General features: G+C 38.2%; 1 protein-coding gene across 1 annotated transcript in view; it reads right to left on the bottom strand.

The window, feature by feature from the left end:
- Window positions 1-494: 494 nt before the first annotated feature.
- Window positions 495-27,610, bottom strand: part of ERBIN (erbb2 interacting protein) — an 88,749-nt gene continuing 61,633 nt past the window's right edge. Inside the window, 15 exon segments of the mRNA XM_033164101.1 lie at window positions 495-3,656; window positions 4,816-4,890; window positions 6,299-6,391; window positions 6,818-7,027; window positions 8,575-8,706; window positions 17,517-18,406; window positions 18,409-18,764; window positions 18,766-19,047; window positions 19,930-20,113; window positions 20,873-20,987; window positions 22,358-22,540; window positions 23,984-24,154; window positions 25,303-25,424; window positions 25,620-25,719; window positions 26,164-26,233. Of these exon segments, the coding sequence (XP_033019992.1) occupies window positions 3,552-3,656; window positions 4,816-4,890; window positions 6,299-6,391; window positions 6,818-7,027; window positions 8,575-8,706; window positions 17,517-18,406; window positions 18,409-18,764; window positions 18,766-19,047; window positions 19,930-20,113; window positions 20,873-20,987; window positions 22,358-22,540; window positions 23,984-24,154; window positions 25,303-25,424; window positions 25,620-25,719; window positions 26,164-26,233 (3,088 nt within the window). The 3' untranslated portion in view covers window positions 495-3,551.

The following is a 27,610-nucleotide window of genomic DNA, read 5'->3' as shown; positions in this document are numbered from 1 at the left end:
CTGGGAGCTGTAGTCCAACCACTTCAGGAGGGCACCATGCTGGCTGTTCCCCGAGAGGACTAGTGTTGTATCACCTGTAAAAAAGCTAACCATTTATCAAATAACTGCACTCCGCTCCTTAAGGTTGGGTCATCGGTTCTTCCAGAGGCTTCCTGCCAAAGATCTCCCAAGCTTGCTATTGCAGGCATAATCACCCTCAATGCTTGACTACTTGCCTCCCACATGCCCACAGGATAGAAGAGAGAACACCAGCCAGATCAGTCCCATCCAACATGACCAATGGTCTCTAGGATCATCACCTGTCTCACCATTGGTTTGAGGCAGCACTCTCCTTCAAAGGGACTTAAAATCCAGTACAAATAAGGAAAGGGTATTTAAAACAAAGAGAAAATTCTAAGAATCTCTGCTTGGTTATAGAATGTTACTCAGTGGTAGATTCAAATGATTTAGAAAATTTCAGATTGATGTAGTGAAATCAGTAAATTACACAGCGATTTAAAGAGCATTAGTTTATTATCTATTCTCCATGTGTTACTTCAGAAACAATTTAATTATATACAAAATTTGGAATGCTGAATAAATGCTGATCAATAAAAACATTACATAGCTGCTAATAAGGGAATAGTTACTTTTTTAAAAAGTAGTACAGCAAATTAATGATAAAGGCTTGATTCTGTGTGTTGCTTATTGCTATGATTGTGTTCATAGGATGTGTTCAATTATATACACATTTTTGAAACTCCAGTCAAAAAAAGTAAAAAATGTATTTACACAATAAATATGTGGGATTTCCCCCAGAATTTGTCATTTGAACTGATTCTTTAATGAACTGTCATGAAAATAATATTGAGTTGACAAACACTTTATTCATTCGATGCCAAAGCAACCAAGTGTGCAGATATATCTTATCTGACAAGATGAGAAACATTAAAAATCCATGGCTTCTGAATAATGATCTTCTGTTTTGAATGAGCTTCTTCCAAAGCTTCGTTTTACCATCATCCAACACAAATGGTATAATGCATCCAACATGTCTTCTTTTTTTTAAGTATCATCAATGTTTGATTTCCAATATACTTTTTCTAGTTCCTTGCACCAAAAAGTAAAATAAAATAAAAAACCCAACCCCTAGAAGGCCACAAAGTTTCTTTAAATTCTCTCAACAAACAATTATTCTTTTTGGCAACACTATTGTACAAAGCTATTCAACTAAATTAAATTCTAACAGCATGGTTTACACTGCTTATTTCATACAAAATTGAATTTGAACACTTTATTTCAACATGATGTTGTCAAAGACAAATGGTGTCCATGATCAATAAAGAATCAGTTCTGATTTGGGACTTTTGCCCTTACCATGATTATAGTTTATGCCTCAAGTCCTCAGATTAGGACTGATTTGTTGATATTCCCTTTTAAAAGGCTGAGGTTACTAATATAATTAAAAGCAATGAATGTAAATTTTTGAATTGTCAATATAAAGTAGAGAAATTTAAAACACACTTTTAGAAGCATGGTAACACTGAAGCCTGCCATTATATAGCTATGTTTCTCATTTTCTTTAAAGATTAACAGCACACAGAAAATAAGTGAACTTTACCAAAATACAGCACATTTTCGCTAATATAAAAATCAATTCCTATGTAAATATTAATGAAAATCAACTAAAATTAATGTACAAAGAGTTGTTAAAGGGTTTCAATTAAAATTATCAAAAACTATACACAGTACAATATGCAGGTGATAACATCTTTGAGTGCAATATCATTGGAGTCTGTGTATTTAAAAAGTACTGCCTTTATCTGTTAAGTATACAGGTTCCTTTCTGTTCCAGCACATCTTTCCAAACAATATAGTAGGCTGGTGCTTTTGCTAATTTCGCTTTAAAACTACCAATTTCTACTTATTAAAATCGCAGTAACTGAATATTGCTCCAATGACAGATTAATAATTCGCCTTTTTAAAAAAAACAGTTATAGGTCTTCTATGGCACTTTTTTTCTGGTCCATAATAACCATGTATTACTTATTACCCTATAGGTTAGGCAATCTCATCTCTGTTATATAAAGAAAAAAGAGGAAAATAAACATAATGTTTGTCATAAACAAAATTAAATATGTATAATCCAATATTTTATACAAGTAATAAGGAACAAAGGCAGCCTGTGGTAAATCACTATTACGTTAATATGGTTAGAAACCCTTTAATGACTCTGAAGTGTCTAGTTCACATTTAATGTCACCTGTAGGAACAGCCCTTTGAGAAAGATCATTACAAACTGGTGGGTCACAAGTTCCCATACCTTTGCTCTACAACTTCCCAACAGCAATTCTCCCATCACTCTGCAACAGTTTCACTGGCTTTGGTTACCTAGCTCCATATGTATTGTTTCCTTTTAGTCTAACAAGGCAATTCAAGGCCAAACAAAATCACGGTTTCTTTCCTAACCCTTTCCTGAACCATTTACTTCTGGGCAGTCCAGTCCCCACAGGCCTCACTGCCATGAACCCCATTAAAAAGAATGAAGCTTTTTTCTGGCAGAGTAGTTAGAGGTTTGGAACATGCACACATGTGATAGATATATAGGTGATGAGTTACAGGCAACACAGTTTAAAAAACAACAACTGGCCATTTAGTTTTTTCCTTTTTCTTTTTTTAAAAAATCTATAAATAAGTTGAAAATGGAGTACTTAATACAAGGCAGAAGAAAATCACCCTTTTGCACAAAACTGGGGATTTCTGTAATAGACAGGAGTCTCTGGGCACAACTCCACAGAACAGGTGAAAAAAGTTGTGTGATGAAAAACACTCAAAGTTAAATTAAAGAAAACAAATAAGACAGTCAGTTGATGTGATATGAGCCAATCTGTAGAACTCCCAGAAGTGTATTTATAGTCTCTCTAAAAAAGACTTCACATTTTATTGCATTTTTCTATTGGTAGATATACATTCTCATGCTAACTTTCCCCCCTCTTTCTTTCTTTCTTGATTCCATACTTTCATGGCCATTTTACCTGGCCTTTTAAAATTATCCCAGCCAGCCCCACTTTCCATCTACCCATTCATCTGTACAATATGCACATAGCAAAGCCAACATATCAAATCTTATCCACATCTACAGAAGTGGTTTCAACAAAGACATTAAAACCAGGTGAACAAAAAAATAAAGGCAACAAACAGCTACAGGACAGAAAGCCCTGCCATCTGTCCATTGGCTACAATGGAGGCTCCTCGTACACAATGTTTAGTTATGTGTATGCGTTATCCAAAAATAAACCTACCATCTGTACAAAATACACCACAGGTTTGTTCTTGGAGGAGTGATTTTTGATTGCTACAATGCTTTAAAACTCAACAAGGTTGACTACAATATGCATTTCCAAAACTGTTTTATCTATGTTCTTTACAGTGGTTTCCCCCCTATAACCACAAGATTATTTTATTACTGTACATAATTTTAAAAGTTTTTGTATATAAAAATAATCAAAATATTCAGTTTCCCATAAGTCCTTCAAAGGATCACATGGACGTTTCCCCTTCTTCCACAGTATTTAAGAAAGTTCTCGAACAATGATGAGTTCCACTGTGTTCTGAAAAGTCTTTAGTAAAGATACCGCTTGTCCATGATCAATATTGATGAAGCTATATCCATTAGCCTGGAAAGAAGATTTAAATCCTGTTAAGTATAGAGGAAAACCTTTTCAATAACAGTTTATTTTATCTGTTCAGCCAACTCTAAATTTGATGGTTGTTTTGAGAATGATGGAAGTGACGGCATGCTTCAAAGCAGTGGCAGAAGAACCAAAGAGAAGGTTAAATTGATAGTGTGGTATGCTGAAACTGCCTGCGTTGTCCTGATAGATGGTGTATACCATGAGAAAGACAGAAGAAAGGCAACCCTGATAATTCTCTTGGAACTCTCGGAGGATGTTATTACCCACTGGCCATGGTATCCTGGAGAGGCTCTTTGCACTGGAAGTTTAAGATATGATGATAAGGTGGTTCCACGCCTACCTGGAGGGCCAATTCTGGAAGGTAGTTCTGGGGAACTGCTTCAGGGTTTTGTCATGTCCCCTCCTTTCTAACATGTATATGGAATTGCTAGGAGAAGCCATTCAGGGCTTTGGTGTAAGATGCCACCAGTATGCTGACAACACCCCTCGCTTTTATTAAATTAAGGTGGAGCAATGAAGGTACGGGAATGGTGCCTTTATTCCATAAGGGGCTGGAATAAGGGCCAATAAACAGGAAACACAATCCCAATGAAGCAGAAGTTCTGTGGTTTATAGGCAGTGCTTTTCTCTGGGAGTATGCAGGGGTATACTCCTGCATTTTGTGAATCTAAGTTTGGCCTCATTGAGGGGCAGTATTTCAATATGAGCAGGAAAATGAGAGTACCCCTAAACATTTTTAAAGGGGGGGAAAGCACTGTTTATAGGTATTAAACCTGTTCTGAATGGAATTGTCTTCCTCCTAAATTATCAAGTGTGTAGCCTGGAGGTAAGTCCTTGATCAAGCTACGTCAATGCAGGCCCAAGTAGCCTCTGTGGCAAAGAGTCTCTTTCAGCCACTGCACCTGGTGTGTCAGTGGTGGTCTCATGGACAGAAGTAGCCAGGCCTCTGTTATCCATGCTCTGGTAGCATCTAGAATTGTCTGCAATAATTAGATGTTTGTGTAGTTGCTTTTGAAGAATATTCAGAAACTTGTGATCAGAAGTGATGGAGCAGATAAGGGATGGGGAAAAGAGACAATCTTTTGAAGACTGCTATAGTGATGAACATTAATAACTGGTAAATTGGTTTAAGCTACATTACCTGAATAATTTTATCGCCTGGCTGCAACAGTTTAGATGCTGGTCCTTCAGGCTGTACCCTGGTTACAAATATACCCTTCAAGTGAACAGGAAACAAACGTTAAAAACATACATGCTGGTTTACTGGAACACAACCCTCTATATCTGCAGTAGGGATTTTGACTTTTATATTTGAATGACAGATTCTCTGCATCATCCAGAAGTTGTATCAAAACTGTGCAAGGCAAAGTTCAAAGTCCCACTGTGCACAGTGGTTCAAAATACCGGGCTGGCCTTGTAGTCACTATTGCAAATAATTTTCACTTGTTTTTGTCTCATCCGATGCTGCACTAGGAATGCAAGATATTTGTCCCATGGGCTAGAAAAACAACATAAGTCAGTGCTTTTTTGGGGGGACACACAGGGTTACCCCCTAAACATTTTTTAAGGAAAAAAAAACACTGATATAAGCGAAGTTAGCCACAACAGAACAGCTTAGCTGCCTTCAGGTTAGTCTGATTTGGAGGAAACGTTCTCCTTGTTTTCTTTGGCTTTCTTCCTATCTTACCAGCATTCAATTGACCCCAGAACCCCACTATTCCTCCATTTGTAAAATGAACTCTGCATCCAGCAGGGCACTCGGTGATATGAAACTCAGTCATAATCAGAGCACATCCACTGAAATTGACAGACTTAAGTAATTTTAATTAGTCTACTCAGAGTACAACTAATGCTGAATATTACCTATTTATTTTACCATACATAAGTATGATAAATCATACTTTTGAAAGTAAGGTTTTAAAAGAAAAGGATGGCAAGCCTTTCAATATCATCACTCAAAAAAATTCTCTGCATAAGGCTTACAGCTAAAACCATGTGTTGTAGGGAATGTATTACGTATTTGCCTATGATATGAAGTTTGCTTTATTAAATTAGCCAGACTACCATGAAACTAAAATTCATCAACATTATGGTACTTCTATAATTTCCTCCGACAACAGGAATTGTGTTTTCCGAATACCTACTTTGCTCAAGTTTAACCCTATCTAGCCTGTTTTTCTTTTTCTTAAGTAGTAATTATTACATATTACATCTTAACAATTCTTTGCACACAGAGTTAAACTCAATATTGGGCTTATAAGGTCCTTCCACCTCCACCATCTCTCTCTTCCTATTGTGTAGCTGGTTAGATAACTAAACAAGAAAAAGAGTGAAAAATAATGCTTATTAATGCTGGGGGTGGGCAAAGTGCATGTGTGTGTGTGTGTGTGTGTGTGTGTGTACACACACACAAATGCAACTATTTACAACTATTTGTTTATTTATGGTTAATATAGTACACCCTTCTTCCCAAAAGGAAGCATGGGAAGCCTGAAGGAAAAAAAATACATTAATCATAAAAACCTTTAAAACATTAAAGAGTTCCTCCTCAATAAAGATAGCAAAAGTTAATACCTCCCAAACAATAACCATACCCCAAGAGACTGGATCTATTTAATACTCACATCATCATCAGGCCTGAAGGGGTTTCCTCTACCACCGGTTCCTCCTGATATACTAAATCCAAGCTCTGGATCCTTTTCAATTCTCACTCTTATCTAAGAAAATCAGAAAATTTGAAAATAGATTTGTTCTGCATGTTCAAGTTCATGGAAAAACTGCAGCTGTTGCATAATCCATTTTTATATCACATAATACTATGCTTTACTTCTATATTTCAAGCTAATCAATGCTTTAAAATCTTTTGTTGTATTTCTATTAAGTTTTATATTCTTTGTATTTGTTTTGTAAGTTGCATGGGTTACTCAAAGTGAAATACTTACTAACTAAATAAACACATATTTCTCTAAGCACTTGGGCATATTTCTGAAAATTTATATGGAAGCATGAACAACAGTGGTAATAATAAAGGTCACAAGTCATCAGCAAAGGACATTCGCAGGGTCCCAACCAAGTAAATGCTTCCAGTGCTTTCCAACAACAATCTGATAATTTATTCATTAAGTCGTAACCTTTGTCCTTACCTCTTGCTTTGACATCTCGTGGCTTTGCCTTGATGGAACCTGGGACTGACTATAGGGTGGCTGATGGGCAACTTTAAGCATTAGATAATCAATTAATTGCTCTCTAGAAGGATGTCTTGCCACAGGAGTTTGGGAAGCAGGGTGATGGATTTGGCTATAGTTTGCCTGAGGTCTTGGAGGCTGGCACATCTGCCCATTCGTCAAAGGTATCTGGATAAATGAATAATCCTTAAGCAACATTTTACATCCGCAGAATATGTATGTATATATATTATCCTGATGCTCAGCTGATAATGATTTTGCAACACTTATAAGAGATTTTGTTGTTAAATTTGCCTGTTGTATTCTTCTTTTTAAAAAATCTAATAGCATTATACACAAAACAAATGGGAATGAAATGCATTTTTTTCCAACTTTTGTTTAGTACAAACTAGACCACTAGGTAATGGGCTAAACTAATCAATTAGGGAATATATATATATTTTTTGGTGGAAGTACTCACAGATTTTTGAATTGCTTTTGAAGTTTTAGTATATTGCTTATGGTTCTCAAAGGATGTGACAGGGGAAGATAGCAAATGTGATGGTAAGATCCCAGGACAATCAAAGAACATTTAAACATTTTGGTGTACTATAGTATAGTATATAAAAAAAATTCTTTTTTAATTGCGGAATATGAATAGATATCTATTCAAAATCAGATTAAGAGCATAAAGTGATACTGAGGACAACGTAGTTGTGATCCAGAACTACTGTTTGAACAGAGAGCTGGAGAAGACTCGTTTATATTTATATTTTGTGAATGATTCATGTTCTTATGTAGCTGCACTGTTTTATACTTTCTGGATGTTCTGTGATCATATTAAAAGTAGTTGTGTTCTATGTTATAAATTAAGCACTGCTAGAAGTTGTTTCCTTTTGTTTTCAAATGTATTTTTATCAAAAATATTTTTCTGTGTTATAACTTGTCTTGAGTAGTAAACACCCAAGACACACATTTAGATAAGTAGATAGTTGCCGGGTTTTTTTCTTCACCATGCATTTCTTGCCCACAACAATGGCCTTGTTCGGCTGCAATTACCAAGGTCTGGGCTTGTGAGCTTCCCACTCCCCTGTTCTCCTACAATGCAGCCATAGCAGGAGACTGGAAACCAGTAAGGCCAGAATGGAGCAGAATTTGAATCCAGCTTCAAGCAAGGCAGAAAATGAACTGAGCCTCCAAGGAAGGCAAGCAGCTCACATCTAGTAAAAGGATAGCATTTTCTGCCTCCTTCAAGCAAATGGAAGATGGAAACCCAAGTGCCACTCGAGAAGGGAAGTTTCTTCCATTCTAAGTGAACTGCACTTTATTTATTTATTTATTTATTTAAATAACTAATTAAACTGCACTGCAATTTATTTATTTATTTCATAAAATTTATACATCACTTTATTGTTAAAAAACAACAACAACCCTCAAAGAGATTTACTCATTATGCTCAAGCCTGGACAAACTGTGGTCTGTCTTAACTACAATTTAGGGAAACATGCCAGCTTGAAAAAGTGATTAATTTCCCTAAACCATAGTTAACATTATCACAGTTCTGCATTTGGACATAATTAACCATTAATTAACTAGAAATGAAAGCTTTTGATCTTCTTGTTAACACAACAGGGAGGTGGGAGCACAAAATCCAGTGTTTAGCATTGTATCTTAACCAGATATTTGTGTCATAACAATACTTTTATAGATTTTGAATGATCCCTGTAGCTTATTACCTGCACAGGAACTTTCTTCACGTTGTCTGAAGCAACATCTTTGAGGCTAAGTGTGGCAGATGAATAGTTCTGCTGTCCAGCAATGAATACATCTTCCTGACATTGCTCTACTGAAGTTGATGTTTGGGGATGCTTTAAATGATAAAAGCATACAACATTACTGCTATATTGTAAACCCATTATACAAGAATTGCCAATTTTGTTCATATGACTGTTAAGCATATTACTTCGGTGCATTAAAGAATTTAATCTTATTAACCAGCCTTGAGAGGACCATAAATGTTAACTCCAGCTTTTGAAACAACACTGGAACTTACTCTGAACTGCATAATAAAAACTATTCATTAAGTAGTTGCTATTTAAGGATTTGCAAAGATAACACAAAAGTCTTTTGTTAACTTTGTTCTGCTAGATTTACCCAATGCCCATCCACTTTTTGGAACATGAACCTCACCGTTGCCACTTCCTACACCTTGTCTTGCTGAACTATGCTAACAATTTAGTTTGCATGAATTCCTCTAAACAGAATTTCTATTGCTTATTTTCTCTCAGGAATTGAAAGGTAGGTGGGACTAGGACAGCCGTTCTCACTTTATGACAGAAATATGGGGTTCCAAACAGCTCAGTGGAACTACTGTGAGCTGTGTATCAAACATATCATCATCTCATCATCATCATCATATTATTATTATTATTAATTAGTAGTAACAGAGCACTATCAATGTGCAGAGCTCTTCACAGACTGACCAAAAAAAGATACATTCTTGTTCCAAGGATCTTAAAATGTAAATCAGTGAGAAACAACAGAAGGAAAAAAGATTAATAATGAAAAAGCAACAGGAAAAGAATATGGTTCTGTTCAGTTACATGCTAAATTACAATAAGGAATGAGGAATCAAGATTTAGCCAAAGGTTACATGGAGGAATCTGGCTGGGTTTCCCCAGGACGACCCCTGGAGGCAGACGGGACGGCAAGGAGAAAGTGCAGAGTGATGCATCAGGAAGAATTCAGTTGGCTGAGGATGTTGGAGCTGGAGACAGCATGTACTGCAATATGATAATGAAACAATAAGGGAAGGGAAGGTCAGGCTAGGCTATGTTGGATACAGGAGCAGACAGGAAGCCAGTACCGGGATCTAAAGAGGGAAATGATATGATATTAAATATGATGAGTGAATTATTTTTGAGTGCCAAGATGTGGCAAAAGAAGGCCAGAAAGGATATAAGCTGCAGTACACAAGGTGAAGATGGCCCGATTATGAACTGGAATTTTTGCCAAGAGGGCAAAGAGAAATGGTCATATTTTTGCCAAGTTATACAATGTGACTTGGAAACAGATTCAATATTAAGAAGAATAATCAAATATAATGTTTGGGCCTCGTGTCCTAGAAACACAAATTGATGGTGATGTTGTCAATGAGTAGAAAATCCAAAGAGACGAAAAGGCTTGTGGAGTTGTGAAAGTTAAACCTTGGACATATTAACTGTTAATCAAGAAAAAATGAGGGGGGATATAGGTGGCTCATACTTAGAAATAAGTAATTATATCTAACTACGGAGTTTTACAAAATTAAAACTTCCCTTATTATCTATGAGGAGAATTAGTGAATCCTTGTGAACCCCAATATAGAATTGTGATTCTGGCTAATACCTATGTCTTTGTAACACAAAGCTGCAGTACTGTTTACATAGTTTTATCAGCGTACAGAGACTTTTATAGTGGGCTCTGACTAAATTGCACAAGTTAAAATAAAAGGGAAACATAACAGGGGAGGTAGTGAATAGAGAAGCTAAAGCATAAGAGTGAGCCCATAGAATACATAAAAATCACCACTCCAACTTATTTATACTGTATTATCATAGAATTCCACAGGCTGAAAGCAGTAACCATCAGGTTACACTGACACCAGATATGCTTGTAGATAATAAACAAGCTCAGAACTATTGAATTATCTAAACATCAAGGAAGGAAGCTATTTTCCATCCTGAGAAACAGAATCCCTAAGGTCACCTGCCAATCGAGGGATAAAATCTCTTCAGTATTTTATATGGTTATCAATTAGCTTGTAGGCAGAATATGCCAATTATTATTTAAAAAATTAAGTCTCATTTCAAAACTGCTCTTCCTCTGATGCTTTAGCAGAAAGCATTAAAAAAAATTACAAATATTGAAGGAAAATTATTCAATAATTGCCATTATTGAATCATCATATTACAGTAATGGGTGGAATCAGCCATAATCTATAATTACACAATTACAAAAGTGCAGTTTTAAAGGCACTATCACATGCCTCTTCCAATTTCTTACTAACAATAGCCTGTTTATGTATGTACTCACACGAACAATGTGAACACCAGAACTTCTTCCGTCTGCAACACTCAAGGCAACATTGCCTTGGCTGCCATGCAGATCCCTAGAGCTGCCATAGTGAAAGCTGCTAACTGGAGCATAATTGGAATTAAGGACCTAGGACAGCATGCTCTGAATAAAGAGGGGACAGATAACAGAGATTCAGGCAGCATGCATAAACCACAGGACACGTTATACACCAAGTCAGTATGGAAGCACATAACTGCATAACCATGCAAAAAAGAAGATATCATGCACACAAAGGGTAACACCCATTGTGACGAGAACAAATCTCAGGACATTGCCATGTAGTCTACTTGCTGTAACTTAACAAGCAGCCTGACGTAACACACACCGAGGCCACCATGAAGTACGAAAACAAGCCCATTCAAAATGTGCAGATGCTAAAGAAAAAACAGGTGTTTAGCTGTCACGTTTTAAACATTCTCAACATAATCCATGGGCAGCTAAGTTTACAGAAGGGGAAAGTGGATGACTGAAGTACACTGTCTGGAAGCTTCATTCTGAGCAGAAACACCATTGCCTCAACATATTTCTGCATTGCAGACAACTCCCTACTTACAAACTTTCTATTTGCACACACGCGCACACACACAGTGTCAGGTATCTGGAAATGGGGACCACCTGGCCAACCAAGCCTGACCATCCCTCTGGTTCTTCCCCGTTCATCAGCTGTGCCCATCCATGGAGCCATGTGAGCCAGAGGGACAGTGCAGGTTACCTAGCTGAGGTGCAGGGAAGCTTCACCCCTGCCTACCAGCTGAAGAAGAAGAGAAGAGAAGAAGAAGAGTTTGGATTTGATATCCCGCTTTTCACTACCCGAAGGAGTCTCAAAGCGGCTAACATTCTCCTTTCCCTTCCTCCCCACAACAAACACTCTGTGAGGTGAGTGGGGCTGAGAGACTTCAAAGAAGTGTGACTAGCCCAAGGTCACCCAGCAGCTGCATGTGGAGGAGTGGAGACACGAACCCGGTTCACCAGATTACGAGTCTACCGCTCTTAACCACTACACCACACTGGCTGAGCTGATACTTGTGACTCCCCATTTTATGTGATTTTGTGTATGCAGATGGGGGTTCAGAATGTAACCCCCATGTAAATGGGGAGTCACTGGTATTTAAGGGGGCAGTTTTCCAACACTCTTTCTGGTCTTTCAAAACCAGCACAAAATTAGAATTACTGAAGTTGAACATGACTTAAATCGAATTTAGAAGACTAATACGGTTTATTTTTAAATACTTTATCTTTAAGGAATTTTCAAACCATTTTCATTTACTTAAGATGTGATAACACTTTCCAATGCTGATACTGATTATGACAACATTGGTTTGAGTCAAAAAGTTAATTTTGTGAATAAAGTACAAAGGAACAACAAACTCCGGTAGTTTTGTAAAGTTAGCTGACTTGACAAATGAATCAGGAAGGTAGCTGAAAATATTCAAACACAACCACTCACAGTACCTAAATGTTTGCAGTATTACTAGATGTTATGAGGAAACTAATAATGATAAACACAGGGTAAAATCCTGAGCACTGTAATAACAACAATTTTATTATTTATATATGTCCCATTTCAATAGCTCCCCAGCAGAGAGAAGTGATATTTAAAATATTTTTATTCTACTTTTCCTCAAAAGGAGTTCAAAGTAGCTAACAATTAAAACAATAAATAAAAAAGACCATAAAAACTACAAGAATTAAAAGCAACAAACAGTAAGCACATTAATCAAAAGTTGCTCAGTAAAACAATTAAAATTTTCTCCAACAGCATTAACCAGAAGCCTTTCTAACAAGGACAGCCATTAACATGCAGTGAAGTTATTAGAAAGATAGCTAGGCAGGCTTTCCTCAAGGAGGAAGTCCAAAGCCTGAGCCTAGCTATTGCAAAGGTCCTTTTCTTGATCCTCAACTAGATGTATTTTAGGAGTCATTGAAGCTTCTGTTGAAGATCTTTATAGCTTCATTAACTTTGAACCCTGAAATCTGGAATCCCCTCTAAACAGCACCCAGTAAACTGAGTAACTGATACTCAAACCAGGATCAACCCCCCCCCCCAAAACAAACACTGTCCGATTCAATCCAAACTGGTGCCAAAGTTTTGCAACTGTTTTCAGCGAAAACCCCAAGTTTTGAAGGGCCCCCCAAAATGGGTTACTGTCTTAGTGTGGGGCCATACTAGAGTTACTCTTTTTTACCTTTTGTTTTTCAATGCATGTGTGAGACTGGTGCACCCAAAGAGCCCACCAGGATTGCCTTCTGAGTAGTTGAACATCAGATTTCAAGATAACTTATCATGACATATATCTGTCTCTTTGGGAAGCAGAACTTGCAAGTTAATAGTTTCAAATATGGAGTTGTTTTGTAAAAGTTCTTTTTATTAATACCCGTTCCAATGTAAAGGGTCTATTGCCAGCTTCTTTAGGAGCTCCCAGGAAAATAGGCGGAGCAAGGGTTAAAGACTACGCATTGTGAAGGCCATAGGCCTCTCAGCAATCTGTATGGATTCTCTTGTGTGTATTAAACATGTTCTGATCCAGAATCTACATTTTATGACATCCTTTGCCTTATGGTCCTGCTACTGGAATTCCCAATCCACTGTGGTCTCTTGCTATGTGATGATCTGAGACTTCTGACATTCCAGAGTACAGCGGAAAGGAGATGTGCAGTGACTCCCTCATAGCTGAGACCATGTTAGACAGGGTCTTAAAACCCAGCATTAATCCTTAGCTGTTTTTGGACTACAATTCCCATCATCCCTGACCACAGGTCCTGCTAGCGAGGGTTGATGTGAGTTGTAGTCCAAAAGCAGTTGGAGACCCAAGTTTGGGAAACCCTGACCTAGTCTGTTCCTGAAGCAGAAAGAGGTGAGATGATAGAGTTCTGAAGCTTTAGGATGAATAATATCATTTCAGATACATTTTAGAATTATCCCTTACATTTTTAAAAAACAAACAAACAAACATGTTCTTTTATCAGAAAATAAGTGCAGCAGGAAGAGAGCTCTCCCTGATGTGCTGGTGTTTTTTGTTTATCAGGAAGCTTGGTACATAAATGGCATCCCCTACTTGCACACTAAATTGATACATTCCTTCATTCTACCCTCACATTCTGCCACATGTGTAAATGAGATCTTCTGCTGTACAACATACTTATCATGCTCAATAGGGTGGAACCATACCTGCACATTTTCAATTATATTGTTTTAAGGGGAAGAATTACAAGACTTCACCCTTTTAAAAAGAATGCTGAAATTCAGGGTGGTTAGGGAATGGATAATTCCTGAGGAGGTCAGGGCACCAGAACACACACGAACACACACACACACACACACACACACACACACACACACACTCACACTCCACCCATTGCTGTTTAGCTTGCTTAGGTTTAAAATGTATTCATACTTTTGTATAGGAAACTAATCTGTGAGCTGCATTTGAGTACTGAATTCTTTTAATGGCTTTTTCTACTGGTTTCACATGTAGAATTTATTCCCTGATGTGACCTTTACTGAATTCCTTCTCAACGTGGGCTCAATTAAAATAACTGCTGATAAAATCCAATGAATGCACTAGAAAGGTGAAAAACTGGTTGAACTAAAAGTAGTCCCATAGTGCTTTTATACACAAAGTATTCTTTTTAGGTAAGTTAAGGCTCATTACTTCCCACATGTCCGAGAGCTTTCCTCACTGTTCCGCAGCTGTGCCTTGCAAAAATCTGATCTTACCCACTGAACTGAAGCTTGGTTAAGCAAAATCTCCCTTTGAATTTTCAGTGCATCTGATAAGATCCAATTCAGTGGGTAATATCAGATTTTGGCAAGAATAATGAGAAAAGCTCTCGGAGCTGGGGGAATTAATACACAATACAAGCAAAATATAGAACAAGCAAAATTTAAAGAGTACCATTACAAATGAGAACATGGGTGTTGCCTAAACAAACACTAAAGCTAAGCAATGCATATTATTTTAGGAATGAGACCGATTTCAGAATTCTAGGACTAATGGCTGGTTGATGTACATTTTGTGCTTTAAATCATGCTATCTAAGAAACCACATATTACTTGCAGTATGATTTCCACTTACATTTTCAGAGTGTTTGTCATGTTTCCCTAGCATGTTTAAAATCAAGCTGAACCATGTAGGTACTGCTTCACATGAGTGGCTAACAGTATAGCATGTACTCAAACAGTGCAACTTTTCAGAGGCAACTACATCAAAATAATTAAATGAAACTGCAGGTAGGATCTACATCATTCATAAAAATGCCAAACCATGCTGAAGTGCTATGGAAAAGAGCCTGAGTGAGTCTGGGGCTTGGGCTCTCCAAATTCCCTTCTCTTCCACCAGTGCAGTGGTGAGATTAGTTAAAAGCAAATGCTTCCAATCAGTTTGTTTTTATTTCCAAGCCAGGACTAACTGTGGCTAGCTTTAAACTGTGGTTTACAATATTGTCTTGTTCAGATAAACCATAGTTAAAACCAGTCAGTTTGTCCTGGTTGGGACAGTTAGTTGAATATGGAAGTAAATGCTTCGGTTTTGCCCCTTACAGCCACACTGAAGGGAGCCAGGGGAGCACCCACGAAAACCCAGGCCTCATTTCCACAACACTAAAGTTAGTTTTATATCTACAGCAGCCTATGATGAAGTACAGTACTTTGGAATTCTCTTTCAGGAAACAGTCATTACATTCATACTCTACCCTGCAACTATTTACTATAGCCCACACAAACTTGCTTTTCCAAGATTCAGAGACTTCTCATTCTGATCACCCAAATTCAAAAACAAGCATTTAAAGCTATCTGGAACACATGATCAGTAGGAATCCAAGTCCTAAATTTTACATCAGTCTTTTATTTAAGCACTCACCTGACAGCCACAAGCAACAAGGCTTTGCACACAGGCAAGTCAACTGGTTGGCAGACAGTGATGCTAACTTGAATAAAATATTTGGGAGGGGGGTGTAAGCCCCACCCCCATATAATTGATAACATGACACAGTGCACCCACACCATTTGAATACAATGCCCATAAACCTGGGGGGCAGCCTCCTCAAATATTTTATGGGGTGGCAAAGCCCCCTCAGTCCCTAGGAGTTGGTTCCTATGTTGGCAGACAAGGTGCTGAGTGCTCTATCCCTTCTCTATGCCCAGCATAGCAGCCAAGCAGGCTGCCAGAGGACAGAAGCCACTTCCTTTATACTCTACATAGAAATACAGTAGGCTACTGTAGAAGGGACAGAGGACCCTGTCCCTCCTCCGCCAGCTCCCACCAGGCTTGTGTGCAGACTAGTGACTGTTGTGGATTTTTATTTACAATGCTGTCTTGCTGAATCAGTCCAACTTTCTGTCTCCAACAGTAGCCACCAGGTGGCCCCAAGAAGCTTAAAATATATGGGAGGATGGATTTAAGCCACCACCAACATCTGAACAGAGGAGCTATATTTAACTGAACATGAAATGCAATTGATAAAATGTTTGGGGTTTTATATCAAATATGGATTGTAACAGATTAGAAAATCTGGATTTAAAGCGAAGGAGCTGCTTCTGACAGTTAGAACAAATATCTAAACAATGCAGTCCTTTGTTACCAGTTTTACGGTACGTCAGTACTGCAGCAGAACACTGTGTGTGGATGTTGACCCTAGCTGAGGGCAGCACCAATGCAATCTATGGCTCTGTTCCAGTATTACGTCCGATACTGTATTGTAAAACTCAAGGAAAAAACAATGTGTGATCTCCTGTAATTACATCTCTGGTAATTTCTTCTCCCATTCTCTATTCTCACTCAATCTGTAACTTAGTCTCAGCCCCACCCCCAAGCCCCCTTCCTTTCATTCCTCTTCCCAGGTCCTTCTATTTTCTGGGAAATGGCTTTCTTTTCTTCCCTGCTTTCCTATTCCCAATTTGTTTTTATATTTATTTATGGTTATACATTAACTTTTTGTAAATTCCTCCTCTGCCCTTTTTCCCTCAGAGGTGGAAGATTTCCTTTCCTCTCCTCATTCCTCAAACTGTATTCCAGTCTGCTGGTCCAACCAAAAGGCTATGGCATAATTAAGTGGCAAGACAGGCAAGAGAGGAGGTACTGGGCATGGCAATGAGGCCTTCCTGAAGGTAGCCCAAGGCACACAGGTGGGTTCTGATCCACTATTTGAGAAACATGGTGTTATTCAAATGTCATTGTATGAGATTCAGTCATGGCAAAGCAGCAACCATGCGTCTCTGATAATATATGAATCAGGTTTTCATATCTGAAGCACATCACTTTCCCACTTAGATTTCACTAGACATTATGGCAAAAAACCTCAGATATTCTTTAGCAACTTACTATTCTCAACAAAGCATGTAGGCAGGATGTCAGATAGTCACAGTTGTTTGTGCAGCAGGATGCATGCTTAAATTAGCTTCTATCATATTTTGAACATGGTTTTAAATTTATAAATAGATTACTTAAAATTTCAAAGCACACTATCACAGCTGGAGAACATGCATCACTTCAAAAACTGGATTTTTATAGGTTGACTCAGGAGAAGGATAGCAAGTTGAAGGAGAAGTGGTAAAGTTATTTACCTTTTCTAATTTTTTGGCCTCAATGTGTCGCAGCACCTGTTCCCTCCAGTCATGGGGAACTTTACTTTTTCCTGGAGGATCTAGCAGAGAGTGTTCAGAGTTAACTCTTGGGTTTCTTTTAGAAGGACTAGTCCTTGAGTAATTGAAGTCACTAACTGACATAGTTCTCTCTGGTATTTCGTTAGCTGAAGGGCGAGCACTCTGAGGCCGAGGTACGTTGGGCCCATCAACGCTGTAGGTTCTTGCAGAAAGAGGTCTTTGCGGCCCTGACATTATTGGTGGAACTCTTCCCATTGAGTGCAAATCCCTGTACGTTAAATAATCTCCTTCAGGAACCTGAGGGCGCCGAGGAGGTCCAGAATCACCAATGTTCATGGAAGCAGTGGAAGAGACACTGCTCTGCCGCTGGAGAGTATTTCGGCTTGCTCCAGAAACAAGTCTGTCATTTGGTGGAACGGCCCACATTTCCATATGCCGCCCACCCATCCTTTGATGCGTATTATATGCAGCAGTAGCTCTAACATTGTTATGGTTAGAGAAATTCATGTTGGCAGAATGTTTCACAGAATTACAGCCATCTGTGGTTTCTGACCTTGGCAAGCGTTGAGGAGGCAAGCAGCTCTGTTCAACTAGGGAGTTTTGTTTTGGGGGCCACAAAGATTCTTTGGCTGCCATGCTGCTACTGTACTGGATATTATATTGAGGGGTACTGAACTGTTGTGAAGTATTTGTCCCTTGCCCTCTTATTACATTAGTACCTTCAGGATTATGATTCGAATCAAATTTGAACACTGTTTTTGTACACATTAAATCAGACGATGATGAACATGCAGGAAATACTTGTAATGGCTGGTCATAGAGGAGAGTAGCTGATTTACTCCGGACTATTTTTTTCCATCTGGACCTGTAACTGCTGGTTTTACTACAGGATTTGGCTGCTGGGATCCATTGTCATTGATGATATCATAAATTTTCAAAGCACCTGTGTCCATGTTAGTTATGCTATGAGATTTCACAACTGGTCCACTCCGCTGGGGGGACAAGTCTTCAGTGCTCTTTGAAAGACACATTTCCAAAGAAGAATCAGTATCAATTGTAGCACTTCGCTTTAGCTCTGGTTTTCCTGCACAATGAAGCCCTTCCTCAGAATGTCCATTGACATTATTTATAGGACCCAGGTTAGAATATTTATTTCCATTTTCCAAATGCTCAATTTCTTCTTTTATATTATTGTTTAAAAAGCCCTTAACTGATGATTTCCTGTGATTTTATTCGTTCTACTACATTTGATTGGATTCCTTCCTCATCAGTCAACTTGCAGATATTCATGTTAATTTGGTGAAATTTGTGAGACTCATCAGTAGCATTGTTTAGCTCGACACCTCTTTCTATCAGAGCTAATCTCTCTTCAATGTTTAATCTGAATTCAGTGAAATTTGTAACTTGATCTTCAGCATCTAGTTTTTCATCGGCTATGACATTTAATTCACCTCCATTTTGTAAAAGACTATTGGAATTTTCATCTTCTTGCCTGAAAGCAAAAAATCAATAGTTTTACAACTAACAGATATGACAACAGCATTGTCATTTTACTGGTTGTGCACAACAATTACTTGTTGTGCACTAATAAAATAGTTTTATAAGACGCAATATACTAAGCATCTCCTTCCCAAGATAAAATTATAATTTATTAGGCACTGGATACCACCGAAGTTATTATATCATAAACACAATCTTTAGTGACAAACAAAATGTTTGGTAACAATAAAAAAACTAAGTTATTGTTCACTGAAATTACCTCAGTGACTGTAGAGCATCTGACTATGTATTTAACATTTTTAGAGGCTAAGATACAAAAACAAGATGCCAAGTGTGAAAGGAGAAATGCTAAAGTGTGTCCAAACACATTTGTTACATGGCCAGATAAACAGTGACGAGATAAGGCACCCTACCAAGAATTATTTTGGTGCTGCCGGGCAAGTAGTATCTCATGTCAACTATGCTGATGCAATGGGGAAAACACAAGAGAACTTAATGTTGAAGAGGCAGGTGATGTAGTCCATGGAGGGTAGTGGCAATTTCTTCCAGCTTCTGCCATTTCCCTATAAACTGCACATTTCTTTACTCAGCTTGCTTTGATTTGGACATATTGGGCTTCTCTAGTTTACAAGTCCCATGTCAGGACAACAAACCAAAACTCACCAAAAGGACAGCAAACCAAAACAAGCAGACTTAGAAATACATATGGGTGGTCATCTATAACTTGTATAGGAAAACAACAAATCCAGCATTTAATTTATAAAATGGTTTAAAACAATTTATGAAGTTATTAAAAAAAAACTAGCATAGAAACATGAAAATGGCTTTTCAAATCAATATTCCAAACAACCATGCTATGTGGTATTTTTCAAACCTGATTTTGGAAGTGACAGCCATATTAGTTTCCTTGTCTGGAGAGCACAGAGATGCTTCACGACTACTGTCGGTATTTAGAGAAACCGAGTCGGACATTCGAGAAGGAGAGGAACAGTTGCTGTTATTCTGATTACTGTTGTGTGTGGGGTCATCCGACAAGGAATCTACATCTTTATTGTCATCTAAAAAGAATTCAAGTTAGCTTATTATGGGTATATAATTAGCATATGGTCCATTCAGTTTCATTTAATTGTCACAGGAAACCTACTGAATATATACAACCATAGAATTGTAGAGTTGGAAGGGACCCCAACCTAACTAGCAAACTGTTGTGAAACAGAATTTCAGATCTAAACAATTTCATTTTAACTTAGTACAGGCTAAAAGCAACAACATTTTGCCCACTACTGAAATTTGTTAACGCTGCCCAACCCAACTCCTCAAACATAGTTATATTACATGCACCCTTACATTCCTGGTTGCATAAGGAAGTGAAGTATACATATATTTCACAGCTTCTGTGTGATATGCTTCAGACGCTAAAGTTACATGCATCTGGGATAGAAGCAATTAAAAAATTCTATGAAATTACTGTCAGCTCTTCATTAAACAACCCCCCTACAACATAATTTTTTCACAAATGTACCAGACATTATCATGAGCAAGATACATATTTCTATAACTGTTATCCAAGCACAGCAACATCCATTATATTTAAGCAGAAGAAATATAGTCGAGTAAGATGTGTACTATAATCATAATTACTTATGTAATCATGCTCCAAGCAACAAGGCATGTGAAAATATGCTCCATTAACTTAAGAGCACATGTGCTAGTTTAAAGGATGAACTTTCTAAAAGATGCTTCCAGATACTTTCATACAGCTTTAATTTAACTTAAATTTTATAAACTTTAACAACTGAAAGATTGTTTAAGCTCACCTTTTTTGCTACTGCCAAGTGTTACCACCTTTGGTTGGTTAATAGAGGTTTCTATGAGAGGGGGTCTCATTTCTGCTATTTTCATTTCTTCATCAGAGGACAGCTCTTCTGACTCCTGCCAAAGGAGAGGTGTATGGTATAAACTGTAAGATGCTTGCCAAAATAAGTAACTCCTTAGACAAACCTAAGCATTTTTGCATGCATTGTTCATGAACGTTGGTATCTCCATTTATTTTTATTTTTTATTGTTACTGCAACTCTTCATATTAAACTGAGGCTGCTCCTGAGAGGAGCAGCTCATTGTGCAGCTGCAATCAGAGGCTGGGCTTCAGAAGACAGCAACACACTCAACCACTCACTCTGGATCAAAACCCAGGCACCAAGAAGAAAGCACAAAGGAAACACTTAAATAGTAGTAGTAGTAGTAGTAGTAGTAGTAATAGTAGTAGTAGTAGTAGTAGCCTTGAAACAGGAAAACTAACATTTGAAGAAAAGTCCCCAGATCTATTCGGCAGGCTTAATCCAATCTGGAGGGAAAATTTGCTGTGCCTGTTTCTGGGGGTAGGGAGGAGTTACAGCTTTAAATAAAAATTTCCAAGAGTGCATGGAGAAGGGGAGTAAAAAAACTCATTGTTTTCCAAAACAAACCCACGTCTTAGATCTCAAAATGAATCTGACAGCCTTTGAAGCACTTCAGGCCAAGGTGGGCTGTTTTCAAAAGCATCAAACTGGGCTTTGAACTGAATTTTGTGCTCAGGACCTACTACTAGCTTATAAACATATATATTTATACTCCACCCACTTACACATATGAGTGATTGACAAACTGTACAACAAATCTCACAAAATTACAAAATCAAACACAACATGTAGCAAAGTAAAATCATAACTATCAGACGTAGCAGCAACTCATATTATAAAGAAGAGCAAAACAGCACTCTTTTGTTTACTGAGCATGCAAGGTCCTCTCCTCCTCCCACACCCTTTATCCTCACAACAATCCTGTCAAATAGATTTGCTGAGAGTGGCTGACCCAGTAAACCTCACAAATGGGTGTTTTCCCCAATCCTACCACACCACCACATTTGCTGGGATCTCAAAAAAGTAACTCCGATGCATATATTGGGGGGGGGGTGTGTGAAAAATATGCACACTTCATTTGAACAGAAGTAATGAAAAGGCAATTTCAGAATCATTTAATGTAATTATTCATTTATCTATTGTGCTCTGATTAAATCCTGCCTATTCAAAAGTAATTTGCTGCTGGCAACTGTAACAGGATTTTAGCAAAACACTTCTGCAAACATCTACTCAGAAGTAATCCCAGGTCATCATGTACTAGACTGTAACTTAAGTGTTCTTGTGAGTTTGATTCATTTTTGAGGTAATGAAAAATATTTTGCAATCTATATCTTCATCGTGTTTTGCTCAGCTTTGCGTGTTGCTTAGTTGGCAGAGAACATGCAAGGGAAACAATTAAACTACCTCAAGAGTATCCTCATGATTAGCAATTGGTTTTGTGTTCTCAGAGGTTTCAACTTGAGTATTCATCTGCAAGTTTCCGGTGCTATTCTCAACTTCTGCTACATTAGGTTTTTGCACACAGTTTCCTATCACATTCTGCTCTTTGTTTTCCATTTTGCTCTTTGCTGGAGTAATTTCTGCAGTCTATGATAGATTAAAGACATTAACAAACATTCTATTCTGGAAATCAAAGCTCGTATATTTATTACTTTCATTTATTTTTTAAAAAAATATGCTTTTCATTTGCATAAAGAAACATCAAAGCAGTTCACACAATAACAGAACAGAACATCCAATAACAATACTCATCAAGAAAATCAGTAAAATGGTCACAATGAGCAGTAATAATAATTAGGCAGTTTAGTGCAGTAAATTATTCATACATATATTGCTTCACACATCCAGAAGCAATTCACGATAACAAAATACAAAATATGTAAGAAATTCTATAACAAATACAAAGCCAAGGGTTTGTCCAGAGAAAGAATCATCTAAAACAGAAGAAAATGTCCACCCCATCCACAAAGAATGAATACCAATAGCCACCCAAACCCAGCCATTAGTGCTGTCCAAACTAAGGTTCAGAAAAGGCTTGGGTGAACTCTCCCAAACACAATAACAGAGGTTTATGTGTATGTAAGAAAGGAAGTTTTATTCAAAGATTGTAAAGTTTCAGATCAAGCAACAAGTAAAGATCATCAAAGGTGACCAAGAGTTCAAGAAAACCATCAGGGTCTGAGATTGGATGAATGCTGCAACAAACGGGCACTACCCCTCCCCCCCAAAAAAAAAACTTTTAAAGCTGATCAAGATGCATTGGAGGAGCATTTTCTTCTCCTAATGGGGGTGTGGGTATGCTGCCAACAGCAGAGGTGGCACCAAGTTCTCAGCCACAGAACAGAGCTACCCAGTTCAGCTGCCCAGCCTCTCCTTTTGGCTCGTCTATGCTCTTCCCCATTGCTAGGGAAGCTCTTTCTTCCATTAATGGAAGGGGCAGCAGAGAGAGCAAGTGGGACTGCCTCCCCTTCTCTGGCCTCTAAAGACAAAGGATCATGTGTGCGGGGGTCCTGCTGCTCCCTGCTTGCTGTGTCCCCAGTACTCTCCTCCTCCAACAACTAATCTGAGCACAACTCCCACCCTGTACCACTTGAGATCATTGAGTTCACAACAGGAACCAACACATTTCTACAAGTGACAAACTACTATTTTGCAACTTTTATCTCATAATAATCTTGATATAAATCAAATGGAATTTTGACCTCACTCCATCTGTGACTCCTTTGATTTTTCTCTGCAAAGACCAACAAGGGAAAGGTGCTGAAAGCAGAGATGACAACTTACCAGAATCAGAGAACACAGTAATTACTTAAGCTATTTTCTAAATAGTGGCCAATACACTCAAATCAATTACTCTCAGTCCAGGTTAACATTTCCAGACTATCAGAGCTGGATAATTACTTTGTGGAATGCCAAAGGTAAGGTTTTTTGTTTTTTGTTTCTGATTATATATAAACATTTCCACAGTTCAAATTTTAGTATTTCATTAAAATGATCAAAATATGACAAAAACAGAATTTTGAAACTAACCTTTACACCTGTATCTTTCACTGAAACTGGCTGACTTTCTGGTTTTGTTTCTTTACTAGCATCATCTGGGTTTTCTTCATCTTTCAGTCTGTGAACTATTGTTTGAACTGTTTTGACCATATTCTTCAGCTCATCAGGGTAAGGTGTTGGATACCTCTTCAAATTACCCTCCTAAGCAAGAAAGTCACATCACAGTTTAGTAACTCTGCAAAGTAACTCTGTAAATTCTGACATCAGCTGTGGAAGAGAAAAAACATTCCACTATAATCATAGGGCTGCTGCTGGCATTGAAGTGAATGGGGAATGCACATGTACAGTCCTGCTTACATTTCTCACATTTCTACTCAACTCTTTCTCTAGGGAACTCATTATTTTCACAGAATCGGTCTCAGCTAGGCATTGCTCCAGTACCAGACGCTGGAAAAGAAACCTTGAACATGCATGAAGCTACAGATCACACATCTTGCACCTATAGACCATTACATTTATTTGCATTATTTATGTTGTAATCCCATCTTTTAAACTAATTGTTATTTTTAATTACATTTTCTCCTCTAATAAACATGCTTAAAGTGGCTAACAAGATCTTGCAAACATCAGAAATAAAAAGACTAATAACATTAAAACAACAAAACAAAAAGCAGCAGGACTGAACATGACATGCACGAGGTTCCCAGAGAGTTGGTTATCCAGGCACTAACTGGGGCCAGGCCCACTTCAAATCGGTGGCTGGTTGCATCATGTGCCTTCCGAGCATAATCTCAAAGAACTTTGCGTTAAAGACTGTCTAAAGGGAAAGGGAAAGGGACCCCTGAACATTAGGTCCAGTCACGGACGACTCTGGGGTTGCGGCACTCATCTCGCTTTATTGGCTGAGGGAGCCGGCGTACAGCTTCCGGGTCATGTGGCCAGCATGACTAAGCCGCTTCTGACGAACCAGAGCAGTGCATGGAAATGCCGTTTACCTTCCCGCCAGAGCAGTACCTATTTATCTACTTGCACTTTGACATGCTTTTGAACTGCTAGGTTGGCAGGAACAGGGACCGAGCAACGGGAGCTCACCCCGTCGCGGGGATTCAAACCGCCGACCTTCTGATCAGCAAGCCCTAGGCTCTGTGGTTTAACCCACAGTGCCACCCGTGTCCCAAATACTATCTACATGCATTTTAAATGAAAGCTATGATCCTCTAGAATCTCACTGAAGCCTGAAGGTTGTGCAAAAGAAATTGTGAGTTACCCACCTCAGCAGGAGATCCTATTAAAGGCAGAAAGTGTGAAACGGATAAAGGAAATCATGACAGAATAAAGCAATTGCATACCCTGGGTGGTGCCTCTCTTTCATCTTTATCTTCATCACATTCAAAAGCAACCTGAGCGCGCTGTTTCCTCTGCTCCTCCCACAGTGAAGGGTTGAAACTTTCATTATCAGATATAAACATAACTAAAGAATAGAAAAAGAAAATTGATTCCTAAGCAAATAAGCTCCAAGGGGTCTGAGACTTTAGGACCAAGATACAAGTGAGGGCCCAATAATTTAAAAGTTAGAAATAGTAAAAGTGGTTAATCCAATCTAAATAGATACTCCCTTTATCATCAAACTTTAAAAAAATAGGAAAAAATCAAATCAAATTCCTACCCTCTTCAGATCTTGGTTGCTGTGGAAACATATAATTAGTAAGTACTGTTTTCTGTGTTTCTGGGTCAACTTCTTTTTGAAGTGGAATGAGTGGTTTAGACTGAGAATACAAACAAAACAAGAATGCCATTAAGAATATATACACATTCTATACACGTGCATGCAGTGAAATCCCAGTTTCATTTTCATCAAGAATATATTTGATATGAAATATTAAAACACAGCCAATATATTAAGTATGCTCAGTAATTTTATTAACCAAGTCTCAAAATAAAGAGGAGTAGATGTTTTAAGAGTTTTGTACACATCCTATTGAGGATGTATTTGCAGAATGTCAATGATAATCCTTTAACAGCGTGTGCATGCACTTCCAAGACAATAATAGGATCCTTTGGCTCATCAGAACATTATGTCCAATGTGATCACCTTGTGAGAAATACCAAAAGGGATTTATGTATGTCACTGAAGGGCTAGTTTTAAAATTTGTTAGGATTGCAAGAAATAAAAAAAACTTCTAATCATGCTAAAAACAAGCAATGCTTACCTGATTATCTGATAGCCACATGGCAGTCAGTTGCTGCAGCTTTGTAAAGGTATAAGGCAAATACTTCAGTCTGTGAAGAAAACATGTGATACAAAGATTATGCATAAAAACAAATTATTTATCTAAGAACAGACCAGAATGAGGATACCATAGATAAAGAATCACCCACCCAGTGCCCATGAGTGACGTGGTTCCTGGAAGTAGGTACTAGTCCTCCAAGAAAGAAAGTTATGGGGCAAAAGGTGTGGGTACCTTCTAAGTGATTTCTGTAAAATGAGAGTGGTGTGGCTACCATGTATACATATATTTGTATTGAGAAATGCTCCCTGTTGTTTATTAGACAGCAATAGCATCAGCATCAGTCAGAGTGTATGCACACCTTTTATCTCCATACACCATACTTTTATCTCCAAACACTTAGCTGTCTTCCTATGGTAAGCATAAGGTTGTCAGGGATCACTGCCTCTCTAATTTTGTTTATGCCACACCTCCAGGCATGGCAGCCCTTTTGTGTTATGCCATACCCCCTCCAATGCAGCCGTTTTGTGACTGGTGCCCCCCAACCTCTTCAATCAAAAAGGGCTGGTGACCCCTACCAATTTCGTGGTGAGTACCAGCACATATTTTTCTTTTTCTTTTTAAAAATAATTAAAATAAACTTGATTCATAATTCAAATTTTACAAAAGAAAAGATAAAAACAGATACATTTTTCTATTTTTTGTCCTATTTTTCTAAGACAAAAGCACCAGGAAGATGTGTGTGCATGTGCCTGCAAAAGCTTCCAGCTTATGCATTGATGGAATGTAGCCTACTGTGTAAAGGCAAGAGTCACACCCATCGATTCACCAAATTTCTTTCTCTGGCATGAAGCCTCTGGAAGACTGCCCATGAGGGAATACAACTGTCAGGATGACAAAGGTTTCCCACCCCTGAATATGAAAAATGTTATATGTTTTTACTTTTGGTTTTAAAACAGATGGACTTGTTTGCAGCATTAGATTTCTTTAGTCAAAAGTTTTTCATTCAACATTATCCAGATCTAAACAAATAGTAACTTTTTTGTCTGTCCAGTGTAATTCATTCTCCCTCCCTCCCACCCTCCCTCCCTCCCTCCCTCCCTCCCTCCCTCTCTCTCTCACACACACACATGCCCCACAAGCAACAACCTCATACCCACAGCAACCCAAGAATTAACCCCTACTATCTAACCAGTAGCTTTCTCTAATCAGATAACAATCCCAGCATAACTAATAGGGCAGCCTTTCCAAACCTGCTCACGTCTAGTACTACAAATCCCATAATCCCTGCCCATAGGCCATACTGGATGGGGGTAATGGGAGTTGTAGTCCAACAACATCTGGAAGGTGCTACAGTGAGGGGAGAAAGTATTTGATCCCCTGCTAAATTTGCCCATTTTCCCTCTGACGAAGAAATAACCAGTCCATA

This window comes from Lacerta agilis, chromosome 11 (assembly GCF_009819535.1).
Source record: "Lacerta agilis isolate rLacAgi1 chromosome 11, rLacAgi1.pri, whole genome shotgun sequence".
In the NCBI taxonomy this organism is placed as follows: domain Eukaryota; kingdom Metazoa; phylum Chordata; class Lepidosauria; order Squamata; family Lacertidae; genus Lacerta; species Lacerta agilis.
This window is presented reverse-complemented; position numbering and strand designations above follow the sequence as displayed.